This window comes from Podarcis muralis, chromosome 5 (assembly GCF_964188315.1).
Source record: "Podarcis muralis chromosome 5, rPodMur119.hap1.1, whole genome shotgun sequence".
NCBI classification, from domain to species: Eukaryota; Metazoa; Chordata; class Lepidosauria; order Squamata; family Lacertidae; genus Podarcis; species Podarcis muralis.
This window is the reverse complement of record NC_135659.1, coordinates 20,240,701-20,263,817: the sequence shown is the minus strand read 5'-3', so window position 1 is coordinate 20,263,817 and position 23,117 is coordinate 20,240,701. Positions and strand designations below refer to the sequence as shown.

The 23,117-nt window shown below is 42.0% G+C and overlaps 1 protein-coding gene across 3 annotated transcripts in view; it reads right to left on the bottom strand.

Annotated features, from left to right (window-relative positions):
* The window catches only part of CFH (complement factor H), a 46,039-nt gene extending 23,971 nt beyond the window's left edge, over window positions 1-22,068 (bottom strand). Inside the window, exons 1-10 of one of the 3 annotated variants that reach the window (XM_077928343.1) lie at window positions 21,852-22,068; window positions 12,858-13,049; window positions 11,636-11,741; window positions 10,661-10,737; window positions 8,601-8,795; window positions 5,544-5,714; window positions 4,008-4,181; window positions 2,722-2,922; window positions 1,157-1,339; window positions 462-638 (exon numbers count right to left, since the gene is read on the bottom strand). In XM_077928343.1, coding sequence (XP_077784469.1) covers window positions 462-638; window positions 1,157-1,339; window positions 2,722-2,922; window positions 4,008-4,181; window positions 5,544-5,714; window positions 8,601-8,795; window positions 10,661-10,737; window positions 11,636-11,741; window positions 12,858-13,049; window positions 21,852-21,915 — 1,540 coding nt within the window. In that variant the 5' untranslated portion in view covers window positions 21,916-22,068. The remainder of the gene's footprint in view (window positions 1-461; window positions 639-1,156; window positions 1,340-2,721; window positions 2,923-4,007; window positions 4,182-5,543; window positions 5,715-8,600; window positions 8,796-10,660; window positions 10,738-11,635; window positions 11,742-12,857; window positions 13,050-21,851) is intronic. The other 2 variants (XM_077928342.1, XM_077928341.1) reach the window with 2 other exon arrangements.
* Window positions 22,069-23,117: the final 1,049 nt, after the last annotated feature.

Here is a 23,117-nt window from a genome sequence, read left to right as displayed (position 1 = left end):
GCTCTCCCTGGATCCCATTTTAAAAACTGGAGATACATTAGCTATTTTCCAGGCCTCATTATGAAGGCTAATCTGGGACAAGTTACATATTGTAGCTAAATGGACAGCAATTTCACATTTGAGTTCCTTGACTACTCTAGGATGGATTTGCCAGTTTGCATTTCATCAATGAGGCCTAGAACTTTGTCTCTCATCAATTGATTGGCAAGAAAACAATTTCTTGTTGTTAGTTTGAGTCTCCTGCTGTAATACGTTCCTCAATATTTTGCTTTCGAAATTACTACCACTGAAAGAAGATGGAGGAAACAGACAGAAGAAGTCCGTATTGTGTAGAGTTTAGCCAGGTTGCACATGGTTATCAGAGCAGACTGCTTTTTAAGCTTAAGTTAATGACTTTTCCAATGTGTGGTCTAAACCAACCCATTTTTCATCCATAATAGATGATTCTTTAAACTGCTTACTGATACACTTTGGTTCAGGCTTCCACCCTTCTTCATGGCATTGTATATCTCCCGTTTCAAGTCCTTGTGGAGTTGTGAAGCCAAGCTGACAGCGATATGATGTTTTGTCATTCAAATTATATTGGTTTCTTCTTTCAGTGAAAAAGCCGTTTGGTGGTTTCGCGGGTCGACATATTTCTAATGAGGAAAAGGAACATATTAGATACATGAACCCATAAATTATGGTGGGCTTTGTTAGCTAAGAATCAGCTTCTTGTGAAGTCCACTACAATGTTTCATAAATTTCTCAACTGAGATCTAGTCTGGTTAAGTTATGTAGCTCAGGTTTTAGAGAGACTTTAAGGTTCATTCCACAGCCTGTCAGAAGTCCCACCCTTTGAATACAAATATTAAACAAGTTCTTCCAGGTTCAGCTCCATCTACCACATGTTTGGTAAGTACCCAGACTGCTTGTGATTGCTTCACCCAGTGAAGAGGAGACGTTCAGAAGAGATAGGTGCTGCAAAGGCCTCTTTCCTCTGCTACTCATTACAAATCAACATGAGATTTGCAAACATGCACATCCTTAAGCTTTCCTATAACTGTGAGAAGTCCAAGAAAATAATATAATGTACTGGTTGTTCACAGCAGGACAGGGGAGGCACCAGGTTCTCAGGTTCTATATTGTCAAATTGGATTCCATAAATAACACTTACTTTTTACATTACAACGTGGAGTAGGTGACCAGCCATTTTTGGTGCACATGGCCTTAGCTTGTTGATTTATAGGATCATATCCAACCTCACAAGAATACGAAATTTCATCACCTTCTATGAACTTCTGCCGATTATGGACATTGAATGTACCATGTGCAAGCAGTCTAGGAATATCACATTTTTCTAAAAGGAAAAAAAAAAAAAGGTTACATCATTGATTGACATATATTTTGGCAATTGAAATCTTATTTTCAAGATAGATGGTGCATTACTCAAGAGACTTAGTTTAAAGTTTTCCTATATGCTTTTGCAACATATAGATGTAGAAAATAGACACACAATGTGATTCATAAAATAGGTCTTTTATGGACCCCTTCATGTGTTGAAAGAATCTTTATGACTCACAGTGTCACACCACTTTTTTTCTCTTTTAACAACCTTTCCTGGCTGCTTAAATATGAATTGATCCAATTCATATTTGAAGGTGAATCTGTATTTGAACATAAATGTAATTCTCACTGCTCTGAATTTTGCAATGCAGTTCTCTGGCCAACTGATGTGTAGAAAGGTGCATATGTTAGGGTACTGTGTGGATTAAAATACATACCTATTTGGAAAATAGCATACAAAAATGCATTATGTAGAGGGAAATGGCTTTGCAAAAATGTGTATGGTAGGCAAATTGCCATACAATATTATCCAACATTTGCTGACAATTTGTCACTACACACACACACACCACACTCAAACCAATAAACTGATGTGGAAATGTGGAGAAATGAACATAAGATTGGAAAAATTAGAAACCCAAAGAAACTAAAACTCACAGATTTGTCGATCACTAACTAGAGGCCCCTGGAAACAAGGGGATGGGACACATTGTGATGTCTGACGTATAGAGAAAAGGAGATGTGACTCCATAGGTATCGGAGGGCAGCCATTTTTGTCTCCATACAATTACCCAGGAAGGAGTGTCACATCATAAAGCACTATGGCTGCCAGGTGCTTATTACACCAAACTTGAGCAGTTAGATTTTTTGTTAAAGGAAAAAGTGTACCATGGAACCCCTTCAAATACCATTATAACTATTATTTTTTATACTTAAAGAATAGGCGTATATTTAGGATTTTGTCTTAAAATATTACACAGGCATTTGATAGAAGGGACTTATAATGTACTTGTGTGGCGATCACAAGGATGAGAGATTAAGATGATCCAACCCACCCCTACGTCCATAGCCGCCTGCCCAAATGCCAAGATCTTCCACTGATATCAGGGGATGGTGATCACACAGAAAGCTTTTCCATCAGCCCCCCCCCCCATATTTATAGAACACTATCGCCACTACCAAATGGGTCAACCTGGTACTCAGCTTATTATATTTTTGGTGTCATATGAAGACATTTTCATATTAAATTTTAAAATTTTTCACTCTGATTACTCACTGTTTAACCACGTTACACATTTTCCTTCCACATCTTTTGGAAGAGGCATATTTTGTGTTTGGGCATGGTCGTTTCCATTTCTGATCAAAGTTGAGAATGCAAGGGAAATGTTAACTTACTGAAGCATTTTGGTTCTGGATTCCAGCCAAGTTTGGTGCATGAACTTCTACCCCATGTTTCTTTATTTCTTGGTAGAAAACCATCACGGCAACGATAGTCAACTGTTTGTCCCACCCTTCTTGGAAAATAGTAGTTTGGATAGTATTCATAGGAATCAGATAGTTGTCCATTCTCAATCCGAATATAGCCACAGTTCTTTGCTTTGGAGAAGATGAGAAAAAGGTTAAGCCAAACATAAATAAATCAGGATGTTCCACTTGCAATTTTCCTTGGGCTGGCTGGTTTAATTGAGGATGCACATTTGGCTCATGTGTATCAGTGTCTGAATATTATCTGGGTTTCCCTCTTTGGTCTGTGTATGAAAACAGAAATAGATGACTGTGGCAGAAGATGCAGGTGGTCCCCAGACCCACGTTTGCTGCCAGGAACAGTCAGAGCTGGGGAAAGACAGTTTGCTGGGGCTTGAAGACCACAGTCTTCTCCAGCCCAAAGATAAGCTTTTGGCCCTTAGAACAAGGACATAGGGTAATGGTGCAGGGACTCCAATATTTTAGCAAGCATTGAAACCAAATCTTTGCAAAAAGCTCGAGCCTATGCAGACATTTAGTCGGATGTGCCTGCATCCCTATTTCTGTATACCTGAAGGAGCGTCTCCACCCTCATCATCCAGCCTGGACACTGAGATCCAGCGCCAAGGGCCTTCTGGCAGTTCTCATTGTGAGAAGCAAGGTTACAGGGAACCAGACAGAGGGCCTTCTCGGTAGTGGCACCCACCCTGTGGAATACCCTCCCTTCAGATGTGAAGGAAATAAGTAGCAATCCTATCTTTAAAAGACATCTGAAGGCAGCCCTGTTCAGAGAAGTTTTTAATATTTAACGCTGTATTGTTTTTAATACTTGATTGGGAGCCGCCCAGAGTGGCTGGGGAAACTCAGCCAGATGGGCGGGGTATAAATAATAAATTATTATCATTAGTATTATTTCGTCCGATATATTTGTGAATGACGGCAATAAAACTTTGTACTTGGGAACAACATTTCATTGGGCAAAAATCTGACCCCTTACTCTGACTGTGAATAACCCAGCCTCCATCCAAGGGACCCCATGTGCCTCCATGCACAGCCCCTCACCTCCAGTCATAGAGCAATAGGTAGAGGTTCATGGCTCTCCCTGCACACACACCTCAATTATCATCGTGATGGACATATAATTCATAAACTACAAAGTTGGATGCATTGAATGCTAGTTGTTCATGTTTTGAAACTGCAAAGAGAAAGCTACTTACGAATACATATCGGAGGAGGAGACCACCCTGTCTCTGTACACGTGGAAGTGGATTGGCGGTTCTGAAGCTGATACCCAGGCTCACACTCTGTTTCGATTGTGTCTTGATATTCATAGTAACTCTCCTTAGGATGGTAGTCGCCATTTTCTACTTGGGGTTGGGAACAGACAATTTCTATGGAGGAATACAAGGAGGACACTTGGTCAACAACAGATCACGCAACAAAGTCTTTCCTTGGCTAGATATAATTCAGTACATTGGTATGAGAACGTATTTATTATTTGTTAAAAACAAACTTCAAAGCGGTTTATGAAATATTAATAAATTTTTCAATGTTAGAAAAGCAATATTTTCAAAGGCCAAAGTCTTAATAAGGAATGGGGGAAATTTATATCTTAAAAACCATTGTAAACAGCTAAAATTGTTAGGTTGGAATAACACTTGCAGTTTAATGGTAAATTTTGGACATAATGGAGATGCAAAAGATTTGGATTATTATAAAAGATGCAGGAGGAAAGGACTAGCAATAGGACCCACAAAGGAGATGAGGGTTAGGGTTAGGGTTAGGGTTAGGGTTAGGGCTAGGGTTAGATTCTGTGGAATCTTGTTTCTATATTGTATGTTATTGTAAAATTTAATTTGAAAAACCCAAGTAAATTTGCAAAAAAGAAAGTAAACAATAATAATAACTTTAAACTTTCAAAAAGATAAAATAACAGTATAATAAGAACAGATTAAAATTCACATCTAAACATCTTAGCAAAAGATTGCAAAACCAGAATCAGCAGAACTTGCTAAAGGAAACTTACTTGATTAACAATATGTATTTTTAAATCAGTCAGTTTCTGAATCGGCGCGTGTGTGTGTGTGTGTGTGTGTGTGTGTGTCAAAGCTCATGCAGAAGTCCCAGGCAGTGTCTGAAGATCAGGCTGGGACAGACCCCTGTCTTGAAACCATGTAGAGCCAGACTGAGCTAGATGGGGATAAGGCAGCTTCCTTTGCTCCTATGACCATAGCCACCAGATGAAAAGGAACAAAAGCACACGTATTCTGTTCTTGGATCACCAAACTATTATTCACTTTAAAATAATCTAAGCACAGTGCTGCAACATGCCACTGCCATTCTAGATCTTCCTCTCTTCCCTTTCTGCTATCATAGATATTTTTTGTGAACCACCCTGAAACCTCTGGATTATTGGGTAGTATATAAATTCATCATCATCATCATCATCATCATCATCATCATCATCATCATAATAAGTGCCTTTGTAGAAGGAGCATTCCCTCCTATATGCAATATGTGAGTGATGAGTAAATAAATACCGGTATAAAACACAAAATGGCATAGTTTTAAAGGTGTAAAAATCATTGTCCTGATTCACCAAGTACAACGTTCTGATCTATTTTAAATCATCTAATCCAATCCACTTACAATTCCCTCAGAGAGCTGTGCAACAGAGTGGGCTTACTTCAAAGTAAGCATGCACCGGGTTACACTGAAACGACGACAGCTCTAGGAACTGGAAACATACAAACCTATGCACGCAAGTCTTGAACTCCACCCATTCCGAGTGCATGTAGCATCCGATCTCTCAGCATGCTTGTACCCATTAGAACATGAGAAGTGCACTCGGTCCCCCTCTTTGTAAAGTTTCTTTGGGTTTAGTATATATCCATGATCAATGTTTTCTTCTTGGCAAGTAATTTCTATCGCAAAATACAAACAAAATTTCCGTATTAGGAAACGAGGTGTTAACTTGTAACAAAAAGAAATGTAATTCAATGTTTCTAAAAAGTTCCTTCCATGAACAATTCACTGTATTTCCATTTCTAAGGCGCCAGAACTCAGAAGGAGTCACGTAATCATGCACAAGAGCAGGATAAATGCAGAACTGAAGTCATAATTCTCATTCAGGAGTGAACTAGATTCAAGCCCAGTGACATAAAATATTCTCAACAGCTTCCATATGTTTGCTATGTGTTGAAAGAATCTTTAGGCGTCACAGTGACACACCACTTTTTTCTCTTTTAACAACCTCTCCTAGCTGCTTAAATATGAATTGATCCTATCAATATTTGAATCTGAATCTGTATTTGAACGTGAATGTTATTTGCCTTCGCAAAAAAAAATTCAGAAACCAAAACATAGTCATCCTTCGAAATTCTCACTGCTCTGAATTTTGCAATGCAGATCTCTGGCCAACTGATGTGCAGAAAGGTGCATATGCTAGGGTACTGTGTGGATTAAAATACATACATATTTGGAAAATAGCATACAAAAATGCAATATGTAGAGGGAAATGGCTTTGCAAAAATGTGTATATTAGGCAAACTGCCATACAATGTTTGCCAACATTTGCTGACAATTTGTCACTATATATATGTGTGTGTGTGTGTATTCTCTCCCTCTCTCCCTCACACACACACACAGTTGTGGCTGGTCGGCTGGTGTGGGTGGTTTGGCACTGCTCACCTGGGCTACCCAATATCATATATTGCTGCCAACTACCAAGAGTCGGGGGCAAGGCAGTGGGGAGTTGTGTGACAGGTGCAGTGGCAGAGTCATTCCAGCACTGCCACTGCCACTGCACTGTGCTGAGCTCCTCATTGCCTTGACCTTCCCCTTTCTTCTCTAACTGGCAGTGATAGCACTGCCTCCCTATCATCCCAAGCATTTCCCTTGAGCATCGCGACTCGTTTCCTCAAAAAGTGAATGCCTATGTCATAGAAGCACAACAAAGGAAGTGAGCCATGACCTCTCCTCTCCTGCTGGAATTGTGTTTGCCCTCATTGCCTAAGGATTTTGGATGCGTGAAAATGCCTTGCTCTACACTGGATTGCTTCTGTGCCTGGCCACAATCCAATATTTGGCCATTCATTAGCCCAGGTGAGAACAAAAATGGCCTTTCCAAAAACACTGTCTCTACAAGCCAGCATCTGGAAAGGCTAGTTGCCCCATCCCCAGGTTTGAACATGATACTCTGGATGGCAGAGGTACTCTATCCAATTTGCACAAAGTACTCATCTCTGTTGGGAAAGATGGAGGGCACAAGGAGAAGGGGACAACAGAGGACGAGATGGTTGGATAGTGTTCTCAAAGCTACCAGCATGAGTTTGACCAAACTGCGGGAGGCAGTGGAAGACAGGAGTGCCTGGCGTGCTCTGGTCCATGGGGTCACAAAGAGTCGGACACGACTAAAAGACTAAACAACAACACTCATCTCTTACTTTTTCACTCAGCACCAATGGCTGAGAACGATGTGCTCAAGCAGCTTCTTAAAGTACCTGTGGCAGGAAGCTTAAAATACCCTACCTCATTTTTGTAGATGGCTTGCCTGTTGTGTCAAATAACATCCCCCCACCTTTTAAGGAAATAAAGCATTTAAGAGTGTCCCCATTGTTCAATCTTCATTCAGTCTTTATGGGACCTCATCAAGATTGCTCCAGCCCGGTTCAGCTTTCCCCTCACCTCTTTCTCTACCTTTTACCCTTGCCTCTCCTCCATCTTTGTCATTTACTTCCATTCTACTCAGGTACCTAGAGAGGACAGGAAGCCTCACACCTCCCCTTTAAAGCTATTTTTCAATTATCTGAGAAGGTTCAGGAGAATCCAAGGTGCTTGCTTTGGAAACCACACCATGTCAGGCTCAAAGGAACCTATGCATGTACAAAATCCTTTTAATTTACATGTCAGGGTTGTTCCATGAAATCTAGGTCTCTATTACAGTGTGCCAGATTCCTAGCAACCTCTTCTTGCTTTATAATGTGCCAGTAGCTTTCCCCACCTCCCTCTCTTTCTCTCCAGGCTCTGCTCTGTGGTTATAGTTATAGGCAGTTGCACACTTGCTTATTGTTCTGTGATAAGTATGTATAAGCCTTGGTTTTGTACCTCTACTGCCAATCTCCCCCTGTTACTGTAAAAAAGAAAATGTCCCCATGGTGAACCATCTTCTGACCCCCAAGTATTGAAAGACATGCTTCCATTGATGGCACATGTACACATGAACATCACATGTGATAAGGGACACATGTTAACACACCATCAATAAATTCAAAGATTCATTAAATTGTTGATTTAGTTAGGTAAAGCTAAGGAGAACTGCAGACCCTATTTCCCAGGGATGTTCCTATTTTCCAGGGATGTCCCTGATTTAGAGAAGCTGTCCTGGTGTCTGAGTTGATCCTGGAATGTCCCACTTTTCCTTAGGATGTCCTTATTTTCATCAGAGAAATGTTGGAGGGTATGGAGTTATCTGACCCCCGAGCCATATTTAGGTAATCCTGTATAGTTTTTAAAATGTTATTAAGTTTTTATATATGTTGGAAGCTGCCCAGAGTGTCTGGGACAACCCAATAAGATATGTGGGGTATAAATAGTAAAATTAACATTATGCAACGGAACATCCCTATTTTCATCAGAGAAATGTTGGAGGGTATGGAATTGATGGATCTAATTTTAAACGAACAGCCCTATTATTTTATACAAACTCTTTGGTGATAATTTTTGGCATGCAAAAGAGGTTTTAAGCACTGAGCTTCAACATATCTTCTGCTGCTTTTGATTGTTCAATTTATCCCCTCCTCCCAACTAACCTACACATCTTGGTACATCGTCACTCCAGTTTCCATGAGCTGTGCAAAAGATTTGTTCGGACCCCTGGATTTTGAAACTTCCAGAGCATTCAAATCGTAACACCTGGCCAAACAGAAATTCCTGGTCTAAGTCTTGTACTCCAGTCATAAGGATTCTTCCATTTTCTGGTGCTTTTACTGGGAAACACTTCGTCACTATAAAACAAATAACAACGTCATGCAAAGTTTAGCAAGATATTTTTTGAAGGTGATCGAGAAAAACAGTAGAAAATGCGTAGCAGAATTACTACAACCATAATACAGTCGTACCTTGGAAGTGGAACGGGAGCCATTCCGGAAGTCCATTCAGCTTTCAAAACATTCAAAAACCAAATCACAGCTTCTGATTGGTTGCAGGAAGTTCCTGCAGCCAATCAGAAGCCCCGTAAGCTCCGTCGGATGTTCAGGTTCCAAAAGAACGTTCGCAAACTGGAACAAACACTTCTGGGTTTGTGGTGTTCAGGAGAGTTCCAGGGCATTTGCGATCCAAGGTATGACTGTACTCGACAGGAGATATTCAAGTGTACTATTTATCAACTGACAAGGAATGCAGAAAATGCAATTCCCCCATCATTTTCTGACTATTTCCGTCTGTCTCTCTCCACTGTGTTGGGACAGGCATCTATCCCTTGGCACATAGGAAACAGGAAGCCCGGCCCAGATTGAATTATTGAGCAGATCAATCAAAATTAAACCTGGCTGTGTGTGGATTTAATACACACAAGATTTTCTGTTCAGTTTTTCTTTTATTTGCCATTGGCCATAACATACAATCTATAGCCAAAGCGTTGGCTATCGCAGCAGCCAAAGATTCCTTTTAAAACCAGTAAATCTTCAATCTCTACAGTATGAATTGCTAGCTATGTCAATGTTTCCATTAGCAAAGAAGAAACTATTCCTCCACAAAAAAGTAGACCAATATTCATAGATTCTCACAATTTGGGAATGGGACACAGGGGTGACTGCGCTGTTTTGTAATCTATGGTTTATAGATTACAACTTTGGATTCAAACAGGCATCAAATATTGTGCTCTCCCTCCTGCTTTTCTGCTTCTCCGTCATATAACACCTAACTCTAACCTTTCTAACCTAAGCTCTGTGGCTTTATCTTTTGAGGGAGAGGCCCCAACCATTTGCCATCTCACAATGAGTTCCTTTGACTTTTGTTGTCTTAATGGCCCATCTCAACACAGGAGGCTAGCTGAATTTAACTAGCTTTTAACACTTGCTGATTCCAGGGGATTAGAAGTGCCTAGCATACAGCCTAATACACATGAGTCTGGCACCCAGTTTCAACATCCCAAGCCTTCATTGAATTCTAACACTTGCTCAGCTTGGAGATTATGGTGGTCTGGCACCCACAAACTGATAACACTACGGAATCCTGGGAGCTGTGCGAACAAAAGAGCTTCAAGTAAAAGAGCTTCAAGTAAAACAATTAAAGGACAAAGGCTCAGAATCAGTCCCCCTGCACACATAGAAAGAACATCCAGATATACACAGAGGATTGCAGCACCCTGGAAAGCTCCTCTGAGTTCCCCAGCCTTCAAAACAAAGGAGAAAGGAAATAAAAGAATTGGTGGAAGCTACCTTAGAGAATGGGGATGCGGGTGGCACTGTGGGTTAAACCACAGAGCCTAGGACTTGCTGATCAGAAGGTTGGCGGTTTGAATCTCCGCGACGGGGTGAGCTCCCGTCGCTCGGTCCCTGCTCCTGCCCACCTAGCAGTTCGAAAGCACGTCAAAGTGCAAGTAGATAAATAGGTACCGCTCCAGCGGGAAGGTAAATGGCGTTTCCGTGCGGTGCTCTGGTTCGCCAGAAGTGGCTTAGTCATGCTGGCCACATGACCCGGAAGCTGTACGCCGGCTCCCTCGGCCAATAAAGCGAGATGAGCGCTGCAACCCGAGTCGGTCACGACTGGACCTAATGGTCAGGGGTCCCTTTACCTTTTTACCTTATAGAACCTTAGACAATTCCGATGTACTCTGAATTTCAGTCAAGATCTCTGAAGGTCCACTTACCTTCACAATGAGGGACATCATTGCTCCATCCATCCGCACGGCAATCACGGTAATTTGTATGACTGAGCATCTTGTACCTGGAAGATTTTTAAAAAATAAACTGAATTTTTTTAAAACTATAGAATTACATGAGTGGATCAGCTTCTGTAATATTACTTTGAAACATGATGAGGCTTCTGGAAAAGAAAGAGCATTTTCTGGTTGTTTCTAGGGATGACACGAATATTCAGGAACAGCTACAGCGTGCACACCAGGCAAAGTTGACAAAAATAATTTGCAGCCACTTGTTTTGTTCTGCCTGAAATTGTTACGATATGGATGCACTGTGACCGCGAGCAGCAGGTGGCTTGAAAGCAAAACATAATGGGAATGTTGGAACTGTTCCGTGGGAGCAGAGGGAGAGTCTTATTTCAGTGCAAAGCACCGGAAATAGATCAGAGTGATATATGACGTGTACAGGAAGTGTAGAAGGCGGAGTTTTGTCTCTCTACTGATGGTGTCTGATGAGAGAGGACGTGTTTCTCTGTAATGCTGCAAAGACAGAAATAAAGGCATGTAAATACATTTCTGTCTATCTCTCTTTCCCCCTGCCTGGGGGGGGGGGGGAAGAGCGGTGTGTTCTTCTCACGTTGCGGAGGATCGCTGATCGCGACCTTGCCTGCATCTGCCGGGAATGCAGACAGGGAGGTCACCAGGAGATCGTGCCGGGAGCCTGGAGAGTGGCCAGTTTCTCCTGATATGGCTGGCAGATATCCTAACAGAAATACCTTGCGGTGAAATGGGTGCCTTAGCCCAAGAGCAGTCAGGCACCCCAGCACTACCCAAGTACAACCACCCATTTAAGCATATAATATATACCTGGTGTTCTATTTTTTTAAAAAATGAGTTTTTTAAATCAGTAGAGTTTTTAATCATAAAGCAGCTGTCCTAAAAATACTACCATGATTAAATATCTGAAGGGGAGGGGAGACTTACCCATCATCACATCGATACACAACACGAGCACCAAAAACAAATTCGTTTTCATTAACAATATCAAAAGAGCCAGACTGAATATCTCCAGGATGTCCGCATGGCTTTTCTGGAAATTAAAAAAAGTGAAATGTAATGCATTATAACACTTCTGGTTAGAAAAACATGGCATTTGAGAACCATGCAAAGTTAGGAGGAATATATGAGTTTGTGAAGAACAGCCTTGCATCTCCTTGTCTCTCCATGAAGAAATAGAAGGCATGCAACATCACTGAGCTCAAAATTCCCACACTCCTGCTCTGATTCACCAGGTGCCTCTCGTAGAAAGATTGGGGTGGAAGTCTTAAGTTGCTTCAAGCACCTTCTTTAAGAAGTCATAACCAGGGAGATACGGAGCTGTTTGTGGTGGCAAACAACTTTTCTTCATAACATTGTATTTGGCCCTCAGCTTCCGTGTGTGTCCGTGTTTGTGTGTGCAATGATTCTTCAACATCAACTTGGTTGGACTGGGCATGTTGTGCAGATACCTGAATATCAACTTCCAAAGCAACAACTCTATTCCGAACTTAAAAATGGAAAGCGTAATGCTGGTGGTCAACAAAAGAGGTTCGAAGACTCTCTCAAGGCAAATCTAAAAAAATGTAGTATAAACACTGACAACTGGGAAACACTGGCCTGCAAGCACTCCAATTGGAGAACAGCCTTTATAAAAGGTGTCATGGACTTTGAAGATGCTTGAACTCAGGATGAAAGAGAGAAATGCATTAAGAGGAAGGCACGCTTGGCAAACCCTCACTGTGATCAGCTCCCACCCGGAAACCTATGTCCCCACTGTGGAAGGACATGTGGATCCAGAACTGGCCTCCACAGTCACTTACGGACTCACTTTTAAAACCGTGTTTATGGAAGACAATCTTACTTGGCTATGAGTGATCACGAAAGAAGAAGGGGAAGAGAAGTATTGCAGGCAGTATTCAGCTTTCAGTTAAAAAGGAAAATGATAATATTTCTCCACCTCTCTGAGTGGAAACAAATAATGGAATCCAAATGTCAAACAAAAAAAGGAGATAGTGCCTACAAACTGAAATAGAACCTTGTGGTCTCTGTTAGAATGCTAAAAAAAACGAGTCATCCCAATGATTATCACAGAGAGAGAAAAATTAACTGCTCAAAATATTTCAATTGCCTGTGATTCTGAATTCTGCAAAGTTATGCTTTTACTTACTTCTGCATTCCACGTGTGGTACAGATTGCACCCATTCTCCATCATTGCACTGAAATCTAAGGCGCCCAAGTTTTATATATCCAGGCCGGCAGTTGTAGACTACTTCTTCCCCATGGGAATAGGATGGTTTGCCTGGTAATTTTGCAAGTTCTTCACGGTCTCTTCTTGGGGGTGGTCCACAGTCATTTCCACCTAGATACAAGTGAGGGGTTGGAAAACATCAATCAAGTATGACTTCCAGGTCCTGTACACTAACATTTAAAGTATCTAAAGAAAAAAGAGCAAGAACTGAGGATTCCAATGAATAAAGCAATAAAAACGCTGGCTTCGTAACTGTGATTGCTATCTAACCTCCCTTCATTGTACTATAAATCAGGTTTGAGCAGAAAGTACGTTGCTGTCCATCAATGGAAAGTGTTCAGAATACCCTGTTGCTGGGATTCTCACAAAATACTGGTCTTATCCGGCAACACACTAATTCAGCACTGGTACTCTTCCTCCCCTAACATCCCATACAAAACCAGACTAGTGCAAGGCAATTCAGATTGCTCTGCCAATCAATTAACTGAACGGCATGATCCTACACAAGGCTACGTGAGCTCTGTGGTTTAGGAATGAGACTGGTTCATCTGACTTAATACTACATTTGTAGTCACTGGAGCATACTCAGACTATTATTGAAAAAAGATTCAGCTCTCTCTTTTTCAAGTGTGCAGTTGCATTTTATATAGTACTTTTGCTCCCACTAGAGGGTGCAGTCATACTATCCAAAGGATGCACTGTCTGATTAAAGACTATGAAAGACCCATTCAAACTTGTTTTCTTCTACTTATTTTTCAAGATCTGTTTCTTTTGTTTGATATGCGGAGCTGTTAACTTGTTCCACTACTGTATCAACCTTCTCTGTAAAAAACAACAAACTCCAACTTTTTCATGATTTGAGAAATCATGCGAGTAATTATTTTTTGCAAATTGTCCTGGCCGATAGCATCATCATCACCATTTTGCTTCCGACCTCACTATTTACAGGTCCACCTCTCCCCAACAAACCATGCAACTCAATGACACTTCATGAATTTGATGAACTTCAGTCTGCAAAGGTATATGACATTATAAATGCTATACTGTGACTTCAAGGAGGAATGGGAACTTTACACAAATTATTTAAAAACACAACAAAATGAACTGGACTCCTTGGCAGGTTTTGAGTAAACATACACAAATTTATCGTTGATAACATGAAGGACAGATATGTAAGGGTATATATAATTTTATAATACGCAGAGAAAATATGTGCAGCAAAATAGGGAGAGGAGCTGAGGGAAGTCCATGGTGGGGAGGGAGGGGGGGAAGGGGAAAATTATGTAGAGAACTGTATGGTTTGATAATTTGTTATGTGGAAATTGAGCAGTAAAAATAATAATAATAAACGCTATACTTTAAGTTAGAGTCATAGAATAGTAGAGATGGAAGGGACTCTGAGGATCATATGGTCCAAACCTCTGCAATGCCGGAATATGCAGCTATCCCATAGTGGGACTGAACCTGCAACCTTGGTGTGACCAGCACCACGCTCTTACCAACTGAGCTATCCAGTCACCAGAAAACTCTTTGCTGTTTTTGCTGCAAGAGACTAACACCGCTACACCTCCGGGCACGATCTGAGAATGCCCAAATTCAATTCTGCAGGCAATCAATAGCGTATAAAGTGCAAGGCAGATGGGAATCTTTTCTATGGGGCTGTTTGCACGAATGCATTGTATCCAACAGCAGCCAGTGATATCCCTCTGAAAGCTCACAAGCAGCATGTGAAGGAATGTGTTGTGTAGGGGAGGAACCTGTGGATCCCCCAAAGACCCACTGTGACCAACTGGCTGCACACTTTGAGGATTAAGTCACTCAGCTTTGGAGTGATCTTGATTCTGCACTTGCTGAAGTGATCTTGACTCTGCACTTGAAATATCATATTGGCCCAAATATAAGCCACACTTTTTGTTTCCAAATTCCAACTGTGAAAAGTTCAAGTGTGGCTTATATTCGGAACTGGGTGCACCCGCTTCCCAGCACTACCACCCTGAAGCGGGTCTTATATTCAGGCCAATACGGTATGCAGTGCTGTTATCGAGGATGTTTTGCAGGGTCAGTTTCACCTTATGCAATCAGCTGATATAGTCAAGGAAATGTGTCCGACCACATGCCCCCTAGTCCCCTGTCCATAGAACCATAGAACTGTAGAGTTTGAAGGGACCCCAGGGTCCTCTAGTCTAACCCCCTGCAACGCAGTTGGCCCATCATCATCATTTTTAATTTGTATACCGTCTTTCTATCTTACAATACTCAAGGCGGTTTACAAGCTGAAGAAACAAAAAATGTGCATCTTATAACAATCTAATGCAATACAAAAATGTGATAAAACAACTTTAAAATAGGCAACCTACATCAAAAAGGTAACATTCAACATTCTTTAGAATAGTATAAAATAATAATATCAACATATAAAAGTTAAGCAGAAATCCACTCAACAGTTACAATAAATATCTAAACTATAATCAATAAAACAGTGGCAAGCCACAGTACATAAAATAATACAATACACATTGAGAAGCAGAGACTAGAGGGTAGAGCAAGGCAAGTGGAAGGAGGCCCTCACAGTTCTTCCTTCAGGGACAGCTCCCTCATGAGGAGTCCCAGGACCAGGGGGTGTGGCAAGGCAGGTGGGGGCAGGGGGTGTGGCAACCAACTGCCACAAGCCCCTTTTAGGGCTGGGGGTGGAGAGGACCGTGGTGGGGCAGCCCCAAGCATTCTTGGAGGACAAAGATTATTTAGATCCATTCCAATCTGGGTTCAGACCTGGCCACCGTTTCGGTCAAACTGATGAATGACCTTTTTGCAGAGAGTGGGACAAGGGGATTATGACCTTGTTCCAGCTTCTGGATCAGTCATTGGTGTTTGAGACCATAGACCATGACATCCTCTTGAACCAACTCTGGGGAATGGGAATTGGGGCCACGGTATGACAGTGCTTCCAATGCTACCTTCAGGACCACGTCTAGAGTGTAGCAGTAGAAGAGTGGCTTTTGGGCCCTGGTGGCTACTTTATGGGGTGCTGCAGGGGATAAATTATTATTATTATTATTATTATTATTATTATTATTATTATTATTAATTTATTACTTATATGGCTCCCAACAGATTATTAAAAACACGATAACACATCAAACATAAAAAACTTCCCTAAACAGGACTGCCTTCAGATGTCTTCTAAAAGTCAGATAGTTGTTTGTTTCCTTGATATCTGAAGGGAGCTCATTCCACAGGGCAGGCGCCACTACTGAGAAGGCCCTCTGCCTGGTTCCCTGTGACCTCACAGTGAGGGAACCGCCAGAAGGCCCTTGGCACTGGACCTCAGGGTCTGGGCTGAAGGATGGGGGTGGAGATGCCCCTTCAGGTATACTGGGCCAAGACCATTTAGGGCTTTAAAGGTCAGCACCAACACTTCGAATTGTGCTTGGAACCGTACTGAGAGTCAATGTAGGTCTTTCAGGACCGGTGTTATATGGAACTATTACACTCCAGTGCTATTTAATATCTACATGAAGCCATTGGGAGCAGTCATTAGGAGTTTTGGGGTTAGATGTCCTCAGTATGCAGATGACACTCAGTTCTATTTCTCCATAACATCTGAATCAGGAGAGGCTGCAAAGTCCCTGGATGGACCACTGCCGGGACGCAGTGGTGAAATGGATGCGGAAAAACAAGCTGAGCTTGAATCCTGGCACTGTGGGTGAGTTGTTCCTATGTTTGAGAAATTGGTCAGTTGGATGGGGTCACACTCCCCGTGAAGGGACTTGCAGTTTGTGGGGGGTGCTTCTGCATCCAGTTATGCCACTGGAGGCTCAGGTAGCCTTGGGGGCTAGAAATGCCTTTTTACCAACTGCAGCTGGCTCGACAGCTCTCTCCCACTCCCCTCAGGGCAAACACTTCCATTTCCTACAGCAGCTCTTAAGAGTCAAAGGGACTGGGCTTCGGGGCATGTACACATGAAAAGTGTTCCCATACTTGTACTACAGCCTTAATGATGTGATAGCAGGGGAGTACTGGAGAGAAGGAAGAGGCAATTTTATACAGAGAGAGAAAGAAAGAAAGAAAAACAGAAAGAAACCTAGTTTACTGGGCCTCACAGGCTCGCATTATAATTTAGAGCCCTGTGCAAACTGTCTCTTGGAATTCTCTACTTCAGTTGTGCCTGAAGACGACGGAAGGGCCACTTCAGCAAATTTCTTCACAGGGAGAAGACATTTTCCAGCAGGAGTCAGCTCTAATAGGAGTGAGACTCACTGTTAGCAGTAGCACAATGTTTTCCTTCCTTTCTATCTTAGGCTTCTCATTGTGGTCACTTTAAACCACAGAGGCGCAGGTTAATTCTGTGTCCAGGGCGGCTGTCTACCAGCTCCACCTGGTACGCAGGCTAAGACTCTACCTGCCCATGGACTGTCTTGCCAGAGTGGTGCATGCTCTAGTTATCTCCCGCTTGGACTACTGCAATGCGCTCTACGTGGGGCTACCTTTGACGGTGACCCAGAAACTGCAATTAATCCAGAATGCGGCAGCTAGACTGGTGACTGGGACTGGCCGCGAGGACCACATAACACCGGTCCTGAGAGATCTGCATTGGCTCCCAGTACGTTTCCGAGCACAATTCAAAGTGTTGGTGCTGACCTTTAAAGCCCTAAACGGCCTCGGTCCTGTATACCTGAAGGAGCATCTCCACCCCCATCGTTCAGCCTGGACACTGAGATCCAGCGCCGAGGGCCTTCTGGCGGTTCCCTCATTGCGAGAAGTGAGGTTACAGGGAACCAGACAGAGGGCCTTCTCAGTAGTGGCGCCCACCCTGTGGAACACCCTCCCTTCAGATGTGAAGGAAATAAGCGGCTATCCTATCTTTAAAAGACATCTGAAGGCAGCCCTGTTCAGGGAAGTTTTTAATATTTAATGCTGTACTGTTTTAAACATTTGATTGGGAGCCTCCCAGAGTGGCTGGGGAAACTCAGCCAGATAGGCGGGGTATAAATAATAAATTATTATTATTAAACGGGAGCAGAGGCAATGGTGTCGACAACCCACCCACTATTTTTGCCTTCTCCACAATGCCCAGTGCCATGCCAGAGCTTTGGGTTGGGGGGAGGTGTGAAAGTTGCCACAAAAATAGGGTGAAGAATATTCAGAGGAAATTCGGTGGCGGGGGAGCCTTCCTTTTCTGTCAGTAGTTGGGGGAGGGATCTCAGAAATTTCTCTCAGAAAAAAGGGTCCTAAGGAATTTCAGCTTAGCTCCTGCTAAGTGCTCTTGCATAGCATGCAGCCCTGCTGGCTAATAGCATTAGAAGCATAACAGCTATGGGCTTTCAGCTTCTTTTCAGATTTTAAATGTATGAATTTTGCTTTTCAAAAAGATCCCCAAACATGCATGCCTTCCTCTGCATTTATATAATGGAAACATTTCAGAACATGTTAGAAAACATTCTGGGTGAAGAATGGTTTTCAAAACAGTTATCAGCAACAACTCTTTGTGATTTGACAGCATGGAAAACATTGCTGTCCCCGGTTATTTTAATCTAAACAGGAATCCTGATCAACACTGCAGATGAAGAATTCTTATCTCAGAAATACTCACTTATTTCCCCATTACCACCCACAAGAATATCCGATGAGCAACGGATATAAACGGAAGTCTACAGTATTATTTGTTCTATTATACCTGGGAGCACAGCATGAAAAATTGGACTTGAGCACTAACAAAAAGGAGCGCAGCCCGACTCTCTCGTAACTAATGATTAACTACATTCTTGCCCAATGTCTACTTCCAAGCGACGTTTGCAATTCATGGCAATATAAGGGTATTTACAAGGCAAGATCTGAATAATCTAGCTGGTGGGGTGTGTGTGTGTGTGTGTGTGTGGGTGTGTGTGTGTGTGAGAGAGAGAGAGAGAGAGAGAGAGAGAGAGAGAGAGAGGTTGGAGACAGAGTGCACAAATTAGGACTGGTTCACACATTACAGTTGCCATGGGAATGCTGTCAAAAATGGCTATCCAGTGATGCTCACTCGCTATTTGGCTCATAAGGTTTCAAGCACTGACTACACAACAGCCACATCATATTTGCAAAAGTGGCCCTCTATGCCCACAGTAACCACCTTTGTCTGGCACAGTGTGCTGGCTAATACTGGGCACTATGAAAAGGTAGCAAATGGTTATTTATTTAATTTATTGTTGTTCCATTTCCCTTCCCAGAGTAGAGGAGCGCGTTTATGGGGTTTTTTCTATGTAAGATGCTAAAATAACTTTACTGGCATTAGGTACTATGGGGAGATGCCATTTTCTGCTGTCCCTCAGGCAGTAACTTGAGTGGGCCCCAACTGTGGGGGCAGTGAAAAACCACAGTGTAGTGGGGTGGGTCATATTGTATGATAAATACTTCCAAACGTTAATGACCAGCTGGAATTTGCTTGCCAAAACAATATTTTTTTCTAAGATTATCCCCCATCCTAACCATATCCCTTGTTTTGGGACATTCATGTTCATTGCATAGTGCATAATAGCAGCTATGGCACCTGATCACTATTTTGTACCCATTAAGATAGTTACCAATAAGCTCTAAAATAATTACTTTGAACATCTCAAGGTGATACAAAGTGCACGGTGACACAGAAATATTTTGAAGATGGGCTATTAAAGAATGCACAGAATAAGCATTCATTGCTAAGAAGGTGGATTGTAACTAATTTTTAGAAATAACAGCGGCAATAGATACTTGCTAAATATTTTTCTGCTTGCATACTTTTTTAAAAAAAATACTCTGACACAATATGGAATAGTAAGCTGTCGTAGTTCGATCTCGCTCAGTATTGTTCACATCGGTGTTTCTCAAGCTTAAGTCCCCTGCTGTTGTTGGACGACAACTCCCATCATCCTTAGCTAGCAGGACCAGTGGTCAGGGATGGATGATGGGAGTTGTAGTCCAACAACAGCAAGGGACCCAAGTTTGTGAAACACTGGCTACACTGACTGACAGTGGCTTCCCAGGGTTTCAGGGCAAAATGTTCCCCACCGCTAGTACATAGAACTGTAGCTTTCTTATAACAAATACAATTTACATGTGAAATTGTGTACTACAAATATAAAAGAGACACTGTTCTTGCAATGTAACGGAACAGATATGAGTACTGATTTTAAGCTTGTATTTTGTTTTCCAAAAAACAGAAAAGCACAATTCTTTCACAAATTTAGTATTTTGTTGCTCTATTAATGCCTCTCTTTAATTGGATCCAGAAAAAGGTGAATATACCAGGACGTGACCACCATACATACATTATAGTCTGCTGGTGTTAAGCCAAATTTCCAACATGTTGTACCTTTTGCTTCTCCACCTTTCAGCAAATGCAGTCCCCAACCATAACAAGCTACACCTACAAGAACGTCTTCATTCATACAACCATTAAAGGTAAAGGAATGCTGATCGCCAAATAATTGATGCTTTTGAATTATGGTGCTGGAGGAGACTCTTGAGAGTCCCATGGACTGCAAGAAGATCAAACCTATCCATTCTAAAGGAAATCAGCCCTGAGTGCTCACTGGAAGGACAGATCCTGAAGCTGAGACTCCAATACTTTGGCCACCTCATGAGAAGAGAAGACTCCCTGGAAAAGACCCTGATGTTGGGAAAGATGGAGGACACAAGGAGAAGGGGACGACAGAGGACGAGATGGTTGGACAGTGTTCTCGAAGCTACCAGCATGAGTTTGACCAAACTGCGGGAGGCAGTGGAAGACAGGAGTGCCTGGCGTGCTCTGGTCCATGGGGTCACGAAGAGTCAGACACGACTAAACGACTAAACAACAACAACGCTGCCCTATGCCATCATACCTATACAGACAAAACCTCAGCAATGACATCAAATGCACCGCTTCTTCTTCTTCTTTTTTGCAAAGCAAATGAATATGCAAAACCCTCTCTACTTCTATGTTTATGCAAAATTTCTTGGATCCGTATACCTGCTTTTAGCCTCTCTGTTTTCTGTTCACACTTCAGTTGTGTATAACAACACACACTCTCAAAGTTCAGTGAGATGGAAAATTGGTTTCTACTTAATATGGTGTATTTTCAGCTGGGTGGTTCTACCATTTTGTATATACTAACAATGTAGTATTTGTAGTCTACTCAGAAGTTGCAGCTGCAATCCAGAGTGTTCAATGGAACTTACTCCTAACTGGTTTACAGCTGATGTTCAAGCATCTCCATGCATGCACACAAAAATGCCTCTTAATATGGTCCGAGTCTTCATTTCTGATTCTCTGGAGGCAGGGTGGGTTACAATGCTCCCCTTTCTAGTAGAACTCCTACCTTGATAAGATGGTAAGAACAATCACATGAGAGAAAAACCCATTGAACTTAGCGGGACATACTTCTGAATAAACGTGTTTAGGGTCACACTGCACAGCTCTCTTCTCAAGCATCCCTGAAACTACAGTTGAGTCAAACCACTCACATCTTTAACTTGACAATGGAAATCTGAAAGGAATGAATCTGGAACTCGTACAACTCTTGTAGCCAAATCCCAATGAATTAGGAGTACCGTGTTTTTTGCTCTATAAGACTCACTTTTTCCCTCCTAAAAAGTAAGGGGAAATGTGTGTGCGTCTTATGGAGCGAATGCAGGCTGCGCAGCTATCCCAGAAGCCAGAACAGCAAGAGGGATTGCTGCTTTCACTGCACAGAGTGAAACAACTCTTGCTGTTCTGGCTTCTGAGATTCAGAATATTTTTTTTCTTGTTTTCCTCCTCCAAAAACTAGGTGCGTCTTGTGGTCTGGTGCGTCTTATAGAGCGAAAAATACGGTATTTAGGATTGCAGCCTTAGAGAAGTAAAATACAGGCATATCAACCACATCATTCAAACACTGAGATCTATTTTCTGCATCGGTTTAAAATTCAACTACTTACCCTTCTGCGCAGAGCAACATATCCACAGCAGAAGCAGAGCAGTATAGCTCAGCAAATGTGGCATCGTTACCGAGCCTTGCAAAGGGTTGACACCCTTTGCAAACGGATTCTGCCTGGTTGCCTCTTAGTCTCTGCTACATCCACTTAGCCTCTCCTGATTGTGCCAAGGAATGACCTTGCTTAAGCTTTTTCTTCTCACTTCACCAATCACTTCCCCCTCTAACCCTGTTGCAACATGCACACAATCAGCCTTTTCTTTTGGCAGAGAATTATGCAAACGAAGTAGAAAATACTTCCCCAATTTCTCAACTGCCTCTGTCCTTCCTGCTCTGTTTGCTTTCACTCTTTCACGCTTCACATATGTGGCTATTTTCATTGGGAATTTCCCAGAAAACTCAAACAGAGTTGCACTGGGCTACAAGCTGCCTAAAGGATTCCAGATTTCACAGAGGTTCCAGAATTTTACCATATGGGCTGCTAACATTTACACCTATTCCTCACTCCCCACCAACACTAACCCCAAACATAGTTCATTACATCTTATTCAGTTCTTCTGAAAATATTATTGGGGGAGGGGACCTGCATCATTTACATAAGGTCAACAAGGTACAGTGGTACCTCGGGTTAAGTACTTAATTCGTTCCACAGGTCCGTTCTTAACCTGAAACTGTTCTTAACCTGAAGCACCACTTTAGCTAATGGGGCCTCCTGCTGCCGCTGTGCCACCGGAGCATGATTTCTGTTCTCATCCTGAAGCAAAGTTCTTAACCCGAGGTACTATTTCTGGGTTAGCAGAGTCTGTAACCTGAAGCGTATGTAACCTGAAGCGTATGTAACCCGAGGTACCACTGTATTGGGTGCTGCACGTTAACGTATGGTACTTATTTATTTGAAACATTTCAACTCAAGGCAGCTGGCTGCAAGGATAAAAACGTGTATTTACAATTTAAAATGAAGTAACAATCTAAAATAAATCTTAAAGTATAACACTAAAACAGTGAAGGAGCAACAGAAAATTACAGAAGACAGCAGGTAGGAATGGGTAAATCTGACAGTCTTTCAGTTTATCATTTCCCCACAACAGTTCAGTTCTCCACAGTTTGCAACTTTACTTTTTAAAAGCCCTTAGAAAGTTCATCAGAATGTTAGTGTGGATTTATTCTCCCCCCCCCCCCATGAATTTTTGCCTAACATACTTTTTTTTTTTTGCAAAGCAGTTTTCCCTAATAAAATGTATTTTATATGCTATTTTCACTAATACATGAA